General features: G+C 35.4%; 1 protein-coding gene across 11 annotated transcripts in view; it reads left to right on the top strand.

The window, feature by feature from the left end:
- The window catches only part of HYCC2 (hyccin PI4KA lipid kinase complex subunit 2), a 71560-nt gene that overhangs the window by 34191 nt on the left and 23651 nt on the right, over nt 1-13718 (top strand). For all 11 annotated transcript variants that reach the window (XM_047720712.1, XM_047720717.1, XM_047720714.1 and 8 more), the window contains 5 exons: nt 407-484; nt 1197-1298; nt 6245-6424; nt 10482-10562; nt 12144-12259. In XM_047720712.1, coding sequence (XP_047576668.1) covers nt 434-484; nt 1197-1298; nt 6245-6424; nt 10482-10562; nt 12144-12259 — 530 coding nt within the window. In that variant the 5' untranslated portion in view covers nt 407-433. The remainder of the gene's footprint in view (nt 1-406; nt 485-1196; nt 1299-6244; nt 6425-10481; nt 10563-12143; nt 12260-13718) is intronic.

Here is a 13718-nt window from a genome sequence, read left to right as displayed (position 1 = left end):
TATGATTGTCGAGGAAAATATAAATGTATTAGGGACAGGGTGCCTGGGTGACTCAGTTGTTATGTGTCTGCCTTCGGCTCAGGTCATGATCTCAGTGTCCTGGGATCCAGCCTCACATCGGGCTCCCTGCTCAGTGGAGAGTCTGCCTCTCCGTCTCTGCCTACTTGTGATCTTTCTCTGTGTCAAATAGATAAATAAAATCTTTGAAAAAAAGTATTAGGGAAATAGGTTTCAAATGTACCACTAAAAATAGAATTTATTTCTTAAATATAAATTTGTTTTAATTGAGCTCCAGTCTGAAGTATGTGCTAGGTTAGTTTCTTTGTTGAAGAAAGCTGCACATTGTTTACCTTTGGTAGTTTAAGTACCCAATGCTATCCTCAAGTTCAGTGCTTTTTTCTTTCAGAAATAAAAGAGGAATAGAGGGTAGAAGATGCTGGGATCTGAACGTGGTGTTGTGGAAGAATGGTTATCAGAATTCAAGGTAAGTTGGATTGAGGATAAGAATGTGTCATATGATTCTGTATGTCAGTAATTCAAACAATAAATCCAAGTGTTCTGTGGAGAAACTGAAATAAATGCTATGATATGAAGTAGAAATGGCACAATATGAAATAATGTGTTTCTATATTTGTAACTCTTTAAAAAGGCACTAAGGTGAATAATGACTAGAAGGTAATATATAAAAATGAAAATAGGATTACTGAGAGGTTATATGAATTTTTAAATACATTCAATAAAAGGGGAAGCTTCCAAGTTTTAATAAGGCACAAATGTAGGATTTGTGCCTTACATTTTTATTTCCTGTAATTAAAAATCACCCATTGATTTGATTTAAAACTGTAATTTCTGAATACTTTAGAAATAAATGTTTTGTAAACATAAAATCCAAGAATTAAAATATATCCTACACTTTTTTTTTTTAGAGTAGATTATTTGGGGTAACCTCTTTCAGCAAATCTTGATATAATGTGTGATTTCTAATCATTTTTCTTGGTTGAGTAGTTTGAAGAACTATATACTATAACATTCCAAGTTAATTTGTTTTATTAATTCTCGTGGTTATTTCTTGTATTATTTTTACTTTTCTTAGTTGACTCTATCATAAATCTTTTCAAGAGGAACTGAGGATAAACAAATTTCCTCATTTTCCAAATACTAAGTTTGCTTTTGATTTCCTTGGATATTTCTTTTAGGCATTACCTGACACTCAGATCACCAATTATGCAGCAACTTTACACCGGAAAAAAACACTGGTACCAGCCCTCTATAAAGTTATTCAGGATTCAAATAATGAGGTAGGAAAGTTTGTAAGAAAAACAGTTTTAACATAGTAAGATGAAATATGTGTACTAAAATGCATATCTAAGTTTTGTAGTTCTCCCTTCTCTTTTTAAAAATCCTTCTTATGGGACTGGAAAACTTTCTGCTGTGTTTCATTCTGATAGTTGCTTTGGCTTCCCTTTCCCCTCCCTCTTATTATTTTAAATGTTTTGATCAGGTTTGTTTCTATTCAGGACTGTATGTTTTGATTCTTGATTTGAATGACCATCATCTCATTGGGTTACTTATTTAATTTGAAACTTCTCTGTTTCCTGTTTGGAATGCTTCCTTTTCTGGAATCCGAATTTTAGCCATACACTGATTCAAAGTTTTTAATTTTAAGTATTGTTTGCAGTTGTTCTATTGATGATACAGAACTGTGTATATTTCTCCTATCTGTGAACTCAAGCTGGTCACATGAAATGATGCTGCTAGTAAATTAGCTTGAAATGATTGGAGAAAGCACTATTTAGCGTAAGTAGTAAAGATCAGTAAACTTAGAAAAAGTTTCCTATTACTCACCTTTGCGATTGAAGGGGGAAATGCAGCTATTTTATCTATATGTTAACTTATGCAAAATACACACATTATCTTTCCATTAACACAATAGTATGACACAGTTTTATCACCACTGGATTCGTGTATGCTTTAAAATGAAAATGAAAGGAACACACAGGAAAGTAGCTTCTTATCTTCCCAGATACAGCCTCCAAGAGTGCCTCTGCTGTGTACTGGAATGAGTTTGAAGAAGTTCAGGTAATCATCTCCTAACCAGCAGCTTAATTTAAAGTGCATCTTAATTTTTGTCCTACCACTAAAAGCTTTTGCTTATTGACCTCCTTCTCTCCTGTCTCCTAAACGCGGATCGGCTCTCAGTCGGGCTTGTATCTGTTGCTCTTTGTAGCGGCAGCTGCGGGATCATTTGCTGCTTTTTCTCTTGCTGTGTATTTATGAATGTTTTACAACTTTAGGTAATACATATTATATATATATTCATATCCTTTTTGGTTAGGAGTTTTCAGAATTCTGTTTGAATAATGAATGTGTGTATTTCCTGCCCCTTGTTTTGCACTGTCTTAACATTAAGCTTTGCTTGTTAAAATTTGTTTTATGCTTTCTCTTTAGATTGTAAGCTCTTCACGGGCAGTGGTCTTATATTCTATATTTATTACTTTCCTAGAATATATTTTGTCATGTACATGATAAACGCTTAAATATAAATTAGAAGAATAGTAAAACACAAAATGACATTCTGAAATGCTATCGTATTCGTTAGGACTCAAAAGTATATAAAAAGGATTGGTTTCCTTTTTTCCTTTATACTTTAGAAGATATGACATTAAAAAAGTTATTCACATTTCTTTATAATGTAATACTTTGCAGTACTTATGTGTGAGACCTTGTCATGGCTAGAACTGGGAAAAATTACAGCTTGAGCGCTTCAGGCTCAACAGCAGTCACTGTAATCATCCAGTTACCAGAGCAGATCTGTTTTTCCACGTCTTCTCTTGTCAGTTCATTAGGTTCTAACCATGTCGTCCTATTTCAGAAAAGCAGAATGTTTAGCTCTATAGCATCACAAACCATTTCTGGACCTTAGTCCTTAAAAGGAAGCCCTTTTAGTACTGATTTTGTTATATTCTGAAACACAATTAACTGTTTTATTTAGTTAACAGGAAATTATTTCAGAAAATTATCACATGCCATATATAATATTAATTGAAACATATGACAGTCTTAACAGTTTTGCTTTAAAGACCTTTAAAGTTCTTCAGAAAGTGAATTTCCTAGTTTGGTATTATATATCATATCCAACCTGTACTGCAGCTGAAGTTTTAATCTCTAGACTAACGTATTGCATAGTTTTTCTCCTTTCCCTTGTTCCAGATCCTTTGGACACTCTAGCAGTTCTTCCATTTCAAGGAGCTCTCCATCCAGTCTGTTAATCCTATCACTTTTTCCTGATTTGATTGCCTTTCCTTCTTCACTCACATATCTCACTTCTCTCTTCATCCAGCTAAATTTTCATGGTACATCATAGTCTGTTTCCTTGCAAACATTCTTAGCTCCTTTGCTTCTCATTCCATTAATTTTTCTTCTTTGGGAAAATCTCAACACTGGATAAAACCCAGCTGTTCACCTTCATGCTTATACCTGAGCAGCTGGACATACTTGGAGAAATCAGCTGCAACAACAACTTTGTTGACTTTCTCCGCTTTTATCTTTTATTGATTTAGTTTTTGAGAGAGAGAGAGAGAGAGGGGGAGAGAGAGAGAGAGAGAGAGAGAGAATGAATCAGAAGCAGACTCTGGCTCAACAGGGAGTTTGCCACAGAGCAGATACGGGTCCGATGACCTGAGCTGAAATCAAGAGTCAGATGCTTAACCAACTGAGCCACCCAGGCACCCCAGTCCTGCATTTAAAGTGCATAAAGTCGGGGCGCCTGAGTGGCTCAGTTGGTTAAGTGTCCTAACTCTTGATTTTGGTTGAAGTTATGATCTCAGGGTGCTGGGATTGAGGCTTCCCATTGGATCCCGTGCTCAGCGGGGAGTTTGCTTGAGGATTCTCTCTCTCCATTTCCCTCTCTCTAAAATAAATCTTTTTTTAAAAAATGTAGGACTAAAAATCTCAGTCACATAATACTGTCCTGCAGTCTTGCTTTACCTTCTTAGTACACTGTCCCCACTGTGGGTTTTACACATTCCCTTTCCTCATTAGTCTTACCCTCCTTTCCGTCATCTTCAGCTTGCTTTCTATAGCATTAAAAAAGAAGGAGGTAATTGGGAACTCTCTTTTCATATCTACCACTTTACCAGCTTCTCCACCTGCATTCTCCTGCCTTTTCTGCTGCGATGAATGAAGTGTCCCAGTTTGCATCGAAGACTGTCTTCCACTTGGGCCTGGATCACAGCTTCTCTGGCCACCTCAAAGATTGTTCCTGCAATTACACCTTTTCTTTCCCTCATCATTGATTTCTCACCAAAATTATTGGATTGCCAGCTACTCCTCCTCCCCCTTAAAAAAAAAAAAAGAGTAAAAATTTTGGTTTTGCTATGCCTAATTAAAATGTGGTTTCTTACATGCCATTGTGGTTCTTGCTGCTGAGGAAGGGAACTTAAGGTCTTTATAACAGAAGCAAATTGTAATTGGGGTGACTGGCTGACTCATTCGGTCAAGTGTGTGACTCTTGATCCTCAAGGTCATGAGTTTGAGCCCCACGTGTGGTGTAGAGTTTACTTAAAATAAAAAGGAAAAAAATTGTAGTTGTACCATGGCTAATAAAATTTAGAGACAGCAATTTTGGAGTCTCTACTGAAGAGAAAAATAATTTGAAACACAGATATATATTTTTAATAAATAAATTTATGAGAACAGTGATCTTTAATTCCCCAAAAGAGCTGATTGATTTTGTCAGTACTTTAAAAAGATGTCAGCAGTTGACTGTTTTCAGAAATTACTTCATCACTGACACTAAGTGGAACATGCTCTCTGTAATTAAACAATCTTCACCTTCTACCCTCCACCTTTATTCTAGTATAAGAAATGTGGTGTAGTGGGAGTCAGCTTGGTGTTGGAAGACCTCAATTTTAAGTGTCTTCTTCTACCACTACTTTTGTGACTTTGGGCAAATTGTCTGACTGGTTGAGATTTCTGTGTAAGGGGAAAATTGGAATTCTTTAAAGAGTTTAAATATTACTGGGGTGCCTGGCTGGCTCAGTTGGAAGAGTATGTGACTCTTGATGTTGGGGCTGTAAGTTCAAGCCCATGCTGGATGTAGAGATTACTTAAAAATAAAAAAATCTTTAAAAATATACTATAGTAGTGATTTCAAATAAAGAGACTTAGTAGTTTCTAGATACTAGGGTGTTTGTATTTTTAAATTTTTTTTTAGCTTTCCTTAAGAGCTAAGCTTAATTCCTATAAATATATTAACTGTATGATTAACATTGGATTTGTTTACTTTTAATTTACAGTTGTGAAAATATTGACTTATTCTAGAGTGTTAGATTATTACATACATATATAACTACATTTAAGCAGATTTCCAAATGTGTATGCATTATTTAATCATTCAGAGTTAAGCATATAAATAGAGCTAAGCATATAAATACTGAATGATTCATTTTTTAAATTAAAATTTAAACGTAATTTTATAGTTTCCTGTCAGTGTTTTGTTTGCACTGTAAAATCATACCCAGTTTTGTATAGACTGTAGTTATTTCAACAAAACCATCTAGATTGGTAGTAGGAAAAAGGGAGAGGTTTATTTAAACAACTTCAACTTTAAGATCCTCATAAGTCATAGGGAAACTATATGAAAAATTAAACACTGGAAAAGCTGTTTCTCTATACTTGCCTTCTTTTCAAAAATCTTTCAAATACATGTAATTAAAATTTAAGTCAGTCTTAAAACATAAAAGTAATTTGTTTTACTTGTATTTAAAATATTAGCTATCACTTTGGATGTCTAAATATTATAAATTGCAAAATCCCTTTCTTGGTTTTATTTAAATCATAGTCTATGTTGAGATTTAAAGATTATTTCCAACAAGAGCATTTGAAGTTATTTTCTTCCAATATGGAATATCCTCCAAATGGAGGATAGGGAGGGCTAGTAATAATAGAAAAGGACTTACTAAATACAAATGTAGTACATTGGTGAAATAATTAATAAGTTTAATGATACAGTGTATTGAAAAATATGTTGATATGGGCACAAAATTCTTATGGCTAGTAGGTTGGTCAGTTTAATATGTAGTCTGTACATAGAGATTAAGGTTTGGGTCCCATTGATTCAACAGTGCAAAAATTAATATTGAGAATTTATTTTTAAAATATACATGTATATATGCATCGGAAACAAAAACACAGTTGCAGCCAAAAGAATGGAAATAGCTAATGCACTCTATTTTTCTTTTAGCTTCTGGAGCCTGTCTGCCACCAGCTGTTTGAGCTCTATCGTAGCTCTGAAGTTCGACTTAAGAGGTTCACACTGCAGTTCTTGCCCGAATTGGTGTGGGTTTATTTACGGCTCACGGTTAGCCGAGACAGACAGAGTAACGGTTGCATTGAAGCACTTCTGTTAGGAATTTATAATTTGGTAAGTTGAAAATGATAGCTTGGGAAATTTTAAGTATATTTTATTTAAAGTCTTCTGAGGTAATACTTTAATACTTACAGGCACCTGGGTGGCTCAGTGGATCGAACATCCGACTCTTGATTTGGCTCAGGTGGTGATCTCAGGGTCATGACATCAAGCCCCACGTCTAGGATTCTCTCCCTCTCCCGTTATCCCTCACCTCCTCACTTATGTGCATGCACACTCTGTCTCTCTCTCTCTCCAAAAAAAAAAAAAAAAAAACCAAAAAAACCAGACACCAAAAGAATACTTACAAAAAAAATGAATTGAGAGGTTTACTGAATAATTTATTTAAGTTAATATAATTGAGTCTAGAGAGACTTAATAAGTATTTGCTGATAATGGTATTTTATAAAGTAGGTGAAATTACTAGAATTGATAGTGTTAATATTTTGTGACTTTAAGTTTCTTTATTTGACCAATGTTTCTGAATGTGCTGTGTTTAAAATTTTTGAAATTATTTCTAATAATCATTTGATAATATGTTTTTGATACTCTCCTGTTTGAAACTCTTTTTCTAAGAGATTCTTAATTACCATAAACCTTATTCTGGGTTTTTTTCTTCAAGTGTCCGGTTAGAACATTGCTATTGAAATTCCTGCTCTTTTTCTCTGTATTCAGTACTCATAGTAAACAAGCACTCCACATAATAAAATTAAGTTTACTAGTTGAGAGGTAATAAAGTACCTCATAAAACATTGAGTCTCCCAGTAAATACTCTTCTGTACCACTGCTTAGTCTTCAAAGTATTATCCCTTAAAAAGTCATTAGAAAACATTTTTTTTTTAATTCTTATTTATTTATTTGACAGATCACAAGTAGGCAGAGAGGGGGAAGCAGGCTCCCCGCTGAGCAGACAGCCTGATGTGGGGCTTGATCCCAGGACCCTGAGATCATGACCTGAGGTGAAGGCCGAGGCTTTACCCACTGAGCCACCCAGGTGCCCCTAGAAAACATTTCTATCACTGTAACATATATCTGGAGGAAGCAGTATGGCCTTTGGAATCACTTGTATTTTGTTTAAAACCAGACCTAGCCATTTATTGGCTGCATTAAATTTGGGCATGCTACTTAATATCTTCACTTCAGTTGCCTCATCTGTAAAACAGAAATAAAACATGGTTAGTTGAATTAAAAACAAATAGAATCTGCATGTTGCCTGAGGAATTTAATAAATGTCATTAACAGCAGCAGCAGCAGCAGCAGTAGTAGTAGTATGAAAATTAAGGGTGAGTTTTTTAACATGAAAAACTAGTCTAGGTATAAAAGTCTGTTTCTAACTTGCCTGATTGTTTTTTCTTTTAAAGCAGGAAATTTAGGGGTGCCTGGGTGGCTCAGTTGTTAAGAGTATGCCTTTGGCTTGGGTCATGATCCCAGGGTCCTGGGATTGATTCCCACTTAGGGCTCCCTGCTTGGTGGGAGGCCTACTTTTTCCTCTCCCACTCCCCCTGCTTCTGTTCCGTTTGTGTCTCTCTCCCTCTGTCAAATAAATAAGTAAAATCTTTAAAATAAATAAATAAAGCAGGAAATTTGTTTCATATATTACCCACTCCTCTAGTGTTTAGCACAGGCACTTAATAGATGTTTATTGATTTAATAATTAAATTTAGTGTTTTAGATTATGCTGAAAATTAAGTTATCCTTTAATTTGTTAGTGTACTAAAATTTACTAGTGGGACAAATGAAGCAAATATTTTTATAGCAGAATACTGACAAGTTCTTGACAGTGCTTGTTGGTGTTGGATCTTTTAGCATCTTAGAAATAGGTACTATAAAGTAAATGCTCAATTATATCTCAGAAGTGTAACCAGGCTTCTTTCTTCTATTTCCCTTTCTGTCTGTGTTCTCTCTCCTCTGTGGCCCTCAGTTTTTCTTATTGCACTGGGTTTCTTTCATATATTTCTTTCTCCTCCTGCCCTCCCCAGAACTTCTCCCTTGCTTCACATAGCCCCAGGGGAAGTTGTATATTGCCCTCAACTTAAACAAATTTCAGAACATCCTTCTTCAGAGATACATGTAAATATAAATAAAATTATTTGGTTTAATTTGAAATTTAGGAATAAAAATTAAAGTTTTATTGCCTAACTTAAATTAGGTCCGTTCACCTTACTGTAGACTTTCTCTGAGTCATAATGGCCCAAATGTGGTAGTAACTAGTTTGACTATACAGTCATAAAATGACCTCCCTAAGGAATTTTTAAACCCATTTCCCTGCCAAAATTGGAGGTACGGCCATTGTTCACATATAATTGGTACTCTCCTGTGACATATTAAACTCAGAAATGAGTCCTACAGGGAAGTTCTTATGGGTTTGTGTTTTGTTGGCTAGTTTTTATTGTTGTTTCTTCCTTTTGTGCTGTGTAACTGCTCAGTCTCTCTCTAACTTCTAGGTACGCTGTGGGGGGCAGCCTTCTCTCACTGGGTTTTATGCTAGTAATGTATACTAATAAGAGTTGTCAAAAAAAAAAAAAAAAACAGACTAAAATGAGGCAGTGGAGAAAAGGAGTGATGCCGGAGGATTTCAGCCCTCTATTTGCTAGCGTCTTGTAGGCAGATCTTTATTGATAACTGTAGAAAGCTGGAAGTGCCAGAGACTGTAGAAATGAAGGACACCATTGTCCTTTTCATTGAATGATAAAATGCTTTTTTTTTTTTTTTTTAAGATTTTATTTATTTGTCAGAGATAGTGAGCACAAGCAGGGGTAGCAGCAGATAGAGGGAGAAGCAGGCTCCTGGCTGAGCAGGGAACCCGATATAGGACTTGATCCCAGGACCCAGGGGTCATGACCTGAGCCAAAGGCAAACACTTAAATGATTGAGCCACCCAGTCGTCCCAGATAAAATGCTTTTAAAAGAAAGCACAAGAATTTTTTTGCAGTTCAGTAGAAATTACCTAATTATGAACTTAATCACAGGGACTAATATTCATTATGTTAATATTTAACTTAATTCAGGTCATTAGTCTTTTGCTAAATAACTGTGACAGTTTCTTTTAGTCAGGATTCATCCTGTGTTAAAATATTATGTTTTTCTCATTTTTAAGTGTATTTCTGTTTTGACTCAGATCTAATCACTTAATCTCCCTGTCCTGTCTGTATATTTAACATGAAAATTGATTTGTGTACCTGCTTCATGTCTTTGCTGTCACATTGCATTTGATTTAGCTATAGTATTGTGCTCCATATCTCTCAAAGGGTAACTCAACTACTAAACTGTGTAAATTTGGTTAGAAAAGATACACTAGGGTAGTAATATTCTTTTTTTTTTTTTTTTAAGATTTTGTTTATTTGTTAGAGAGAGGGTGTGAGCACAAGCAGGGTGAGTGTCAGGCAAGGGGAGAAGCAGACTCCTCACTGAGCAAGGAGCTCAATGTGGGACTTGATCTCCCAGGATCCTGGGATCATGACCTGAGCCAAAGGCAGATGCTTAATCGACTGAGCCACCCAGACACCCCCAAGCCTGAGTAATTTTATACTAGGTTTGATGAAAAGTGGGTAGTTGTGGGAAAATGTGATGGGACATAAAAGGAATGATTAAGGGTAAACTTGGGAGAAACTTAGTAAGGCCTATTTGTTTGGATTCCTCTTAAAGTTTCTTGTTCTTCAGAGAAAAGGATGAATCTTTCTTCTTGGAGGGCACCTCTCAAATGAGGGTCTTTTTTTTTTTTAAGATTTTATTTATTTATATGAGAGAAGACGGAGGTGGGGTGTGGGGGGGGGACAATGGGAGAGGGAGAAGTAGGCTCCTTGCTGAGCAAGGAGCACCTCCCCCTCCCATGCAGGCTCGATGCAGGCTCCATCCCCGGGCTCCATCCTAGCACCCTGGGATCGTGACCTGAGCCAAAGGCAGATGCTTAACCAACTGAGCCACCCAGGTATCCCTATTTTTTATATACTACTGTTTCTAAAAATTTTCCTTAGTTGCCAATGATATATTAGGTAAATTAAGAAAGAAGTTACTATTTTTTACAGTATAATCCTGTGATTATTTATCTTTGTATATTATTTTTTAACTATAGGAAATTGCTGATAAAGATGGAAACAATAAAGTTCTATCTTTTACTATCCCTTCTTTATCCAAGCCTTCAATATACCATGAGGTAAGTAAGATTAGAAAGGTAGAATTATTTAAAATTATATTGAGTAAGAGATGAAAGTCAATTTTTTACCAGAGATAAATGCTCCTAACACATCTTTATGGATGTGCTTTTTTTAAAGTAGTTGTTTATAACTAGTGATCTAAAGCCAAGCTCTTATCAAGAGAGGTAGAAAGTAATTGTTGGAAAAATTTTCCTCTAGTTCTTGTTTCTTTCTTATTCTTCCATCGCTGTCATTTTCACTTTTTTATTAGTCTTTTATGAATTCTTAAAAATATTCTTTCAGTTTTTAAAGTCTCCCGTAATTGGAAATTTGTTTTAGATTAATTTTTTATTATTTTTTAGGAAAATGTCTACTTAGAAGGATATTAACACTATAATTATTTATATATATATATATAATTGTAGCTATTCATTAACATTATACATTATACATTATACTTCTGAGTTTTGCTTATATTTATTTGGTTGAAGAATGAGAGAACACTAATAATCATATAGGTAGGAGACTCCTGTTAAACTGAAATCCCAGATCTAAAGGTGTATGTTTATATTTAAGGATATATGTTATGAATCAAGTTTCTGGTCTATAGTGACCTTTTAGTGTATAAAGTATAAGGAAAGCATTTAAAGAAACTTCACCAGCAATTGAAAAATTATATTCCGTTTTCTTACTAACAGTACCAGACAGTATCCAGTTGTCCTACAGCTCCATGCAGCTATTTATTTTCTTAATTAATTCTCCTGGGACTTCATTTTATATTGGAAATAGAATGCCTCCAATAGAATGGGCTTGTTTTAGCATAGAATATTTCTGAGTAATAGATTTTAATTAAGTTCTGTGTATCATGTTATGTAATAAAATGGAGGATAGTGAAACAGTTATGAATGGATGCTTCTAACCTCAGAAACATGAAATCAGTTATGTCACTATTAAACATTTGATCATAGTCTTCATTATTGTTTGTGTTAAATAACTCTGTGCTTTTCTTTTTTCTTTCAAGTTTTTAATTCCAGTTAGTTAACATACAGTGTTACTAGTTTGAGATGTACAGTATAATGACTCAACCATTCCATACTGTACCCAGTGCTCATCATGACAAATGTATCCTTAATCCCCTTCACCCATTTAACCCATGCACCTTTCTTTTTCATTATTGAATGGGATTGATAAGAATATCCACCTACCTGAAGTGAGACAAACTACAGAATTTAAATGCACAGTCTCAGAACTGCTGTGTGCTCTGAGGTGCAGACAAAATTGGTGTATTTGAGAAAAATAAAAAATAATGAAAGTGGTATATTTGTAACCTTTAGTCTTTCCAGCAACTTTTCTTATTCTTTGTCCTAATATAGATTGATCCTGTAATCTTTCAAAAAATAAAGCAGTATATTTTTAGTTTTATATATTAAATATAATTTCCAAAAAGAACTATAGAATGTATGCAACTGAAAAATGGAAAGGTTTTGAACAAGAAATGGGCTCAATGTTAAAGCAAAATTAAATATCCTTACATGATACAGATTTTTACTTCATTTTAGAGATACTGTGTCTCTTAAAGATACTTTATCTTTTTTTTGTAGCCCTCAACAATTGGATCCATGGCTTTGACAGAAGGGGCTTTGTGTCAGCATGATCTCATCAGGGTTGTTTATAGTGATCTTCATCCTCAAAGGGAAACATTCACTGCACAAAACCGGTAATGGTCAAAACTATAGACCGTAATAGTTATTAATCTGTGCTTAATAGTTAACTATAATTATTTTGGTTCAAGTTTGATGAGATAAGAGATAAGAGGTTTAAGATGTCATACTAGATAAAATCTTTAAAAAAATAAGATGTCATAATAGTGAAATACATTATAATGGTTAAATACCTGTCCATCTAATGCACGGTACTGTGTGTGATCATCTTGCATAAGGTAATGTAAAAACTAAAACTGTGGGCATAAAGTCAGCTAAGCCAAGGTTTGTTTTCTAGCACTACAGCTTAGAAGCTTGTCCTCTCAGGCAGTGTACCTACTTTCTACACTTTGCTTTCTTCATTGCAGAATGGGTGAATGAGAGTACCTACCTTCCTGAAGTTAGATAAACTGCAAAGTTTGAATGCCTGGGCCCCAAGACTGCCCTCAGTTCTGACACCAACTGCAGGTTTGGGGAGTTCCCATAACCACTCCTAGGTTTGATAACTTGTTAGGACTCAAAACTCACTGAATGAAAGCTGTTATATTCAGAGTTAAGGTTTATTACAAGGAAAGGATATGGATTAAAATAAGCCAAAGGGAGAGATGCATAGGACAGAATCTGGAGGGTTCCAAATGCAGAGCTTCTGTTGTCCTCACCCATGGAGTCAGGATGCACTACCCTCCCAGCATCAACATGTGACAGTATGCCTAAAGTCAGGTTCAGTGTCCAGAGTTCTCACTGTGCTCCGTTATTGTAGGTACGACTGATTAGACTGACTGCTTGCAAGGTTGATCTCAGCCTCCTGGTTGGTTGAGGCTGTATGACCCACCCTAAATCCCATGGTGATTTGTTGGTTGTTAGTTTCAAAGATTTATTTACTTTAGAGAGAGAGAGAGAACCCTGGGGGAGTGGGGTAGAAGGAGAGAGAGAGAGAGAAAATCCTAAGCAGACTCTTCCCTGAGCACTGGGCTCAATCCCAGGATCCTGAGATCATGATGTGAGCTGAATCAGGAGCTGGCCACTTAACCAATCAACTGACTGAGCCACCCAGGCACTCCATGGTGGTTGTTTCTAATGTGACTAGTCCTTACCCTAAACAAAGACACTTCTGTCAGGTATGACATAGGTTTCTTCCTAGCAAGGGGGCAAAGGCCAGACTTCTTTGGGCAAGGCCAAATTCTTTACTATACAGATAATGCCCTGGCTTTTGACCTGGGCTCTTTCAAACAAAAACAGTTATGTTTACCTGGGCATCTACGTTTAGTATAGCATTTCTGTGACAGATAACAGACATCAGTATGATCCTTATGAATGTGCCCAACATTTTGAAGAGCCAGTGTATGTTAGGAATAGATTTGAAGAAGGAATTAATTTGTTCTATAAAGCCACTATGTACATTTTCATATTTTTGTATCATTTTGATTCTTTTCCACCCCATCCTATCCCTCATCTACTACTATTTGTACCTTATGA

The sequence above is a fragment of the Lutra lutra genome, chromosome 3 (genome assembly GCF_902655055.1).
Source record: "Lutra lutra chromosome 3, mLutLut1.2, whole genome shotgun sequence".
In the NCBI taxonomy this organism is placed as follows: Eukaryota; Metazoa; Chordata; class Mammalia; order Carnivora; family Mustelidae; genus Lutra; species Lutra lutra.
This window is presented reverse-complemented; position numbering and strand designations above follow the sequence as displayed.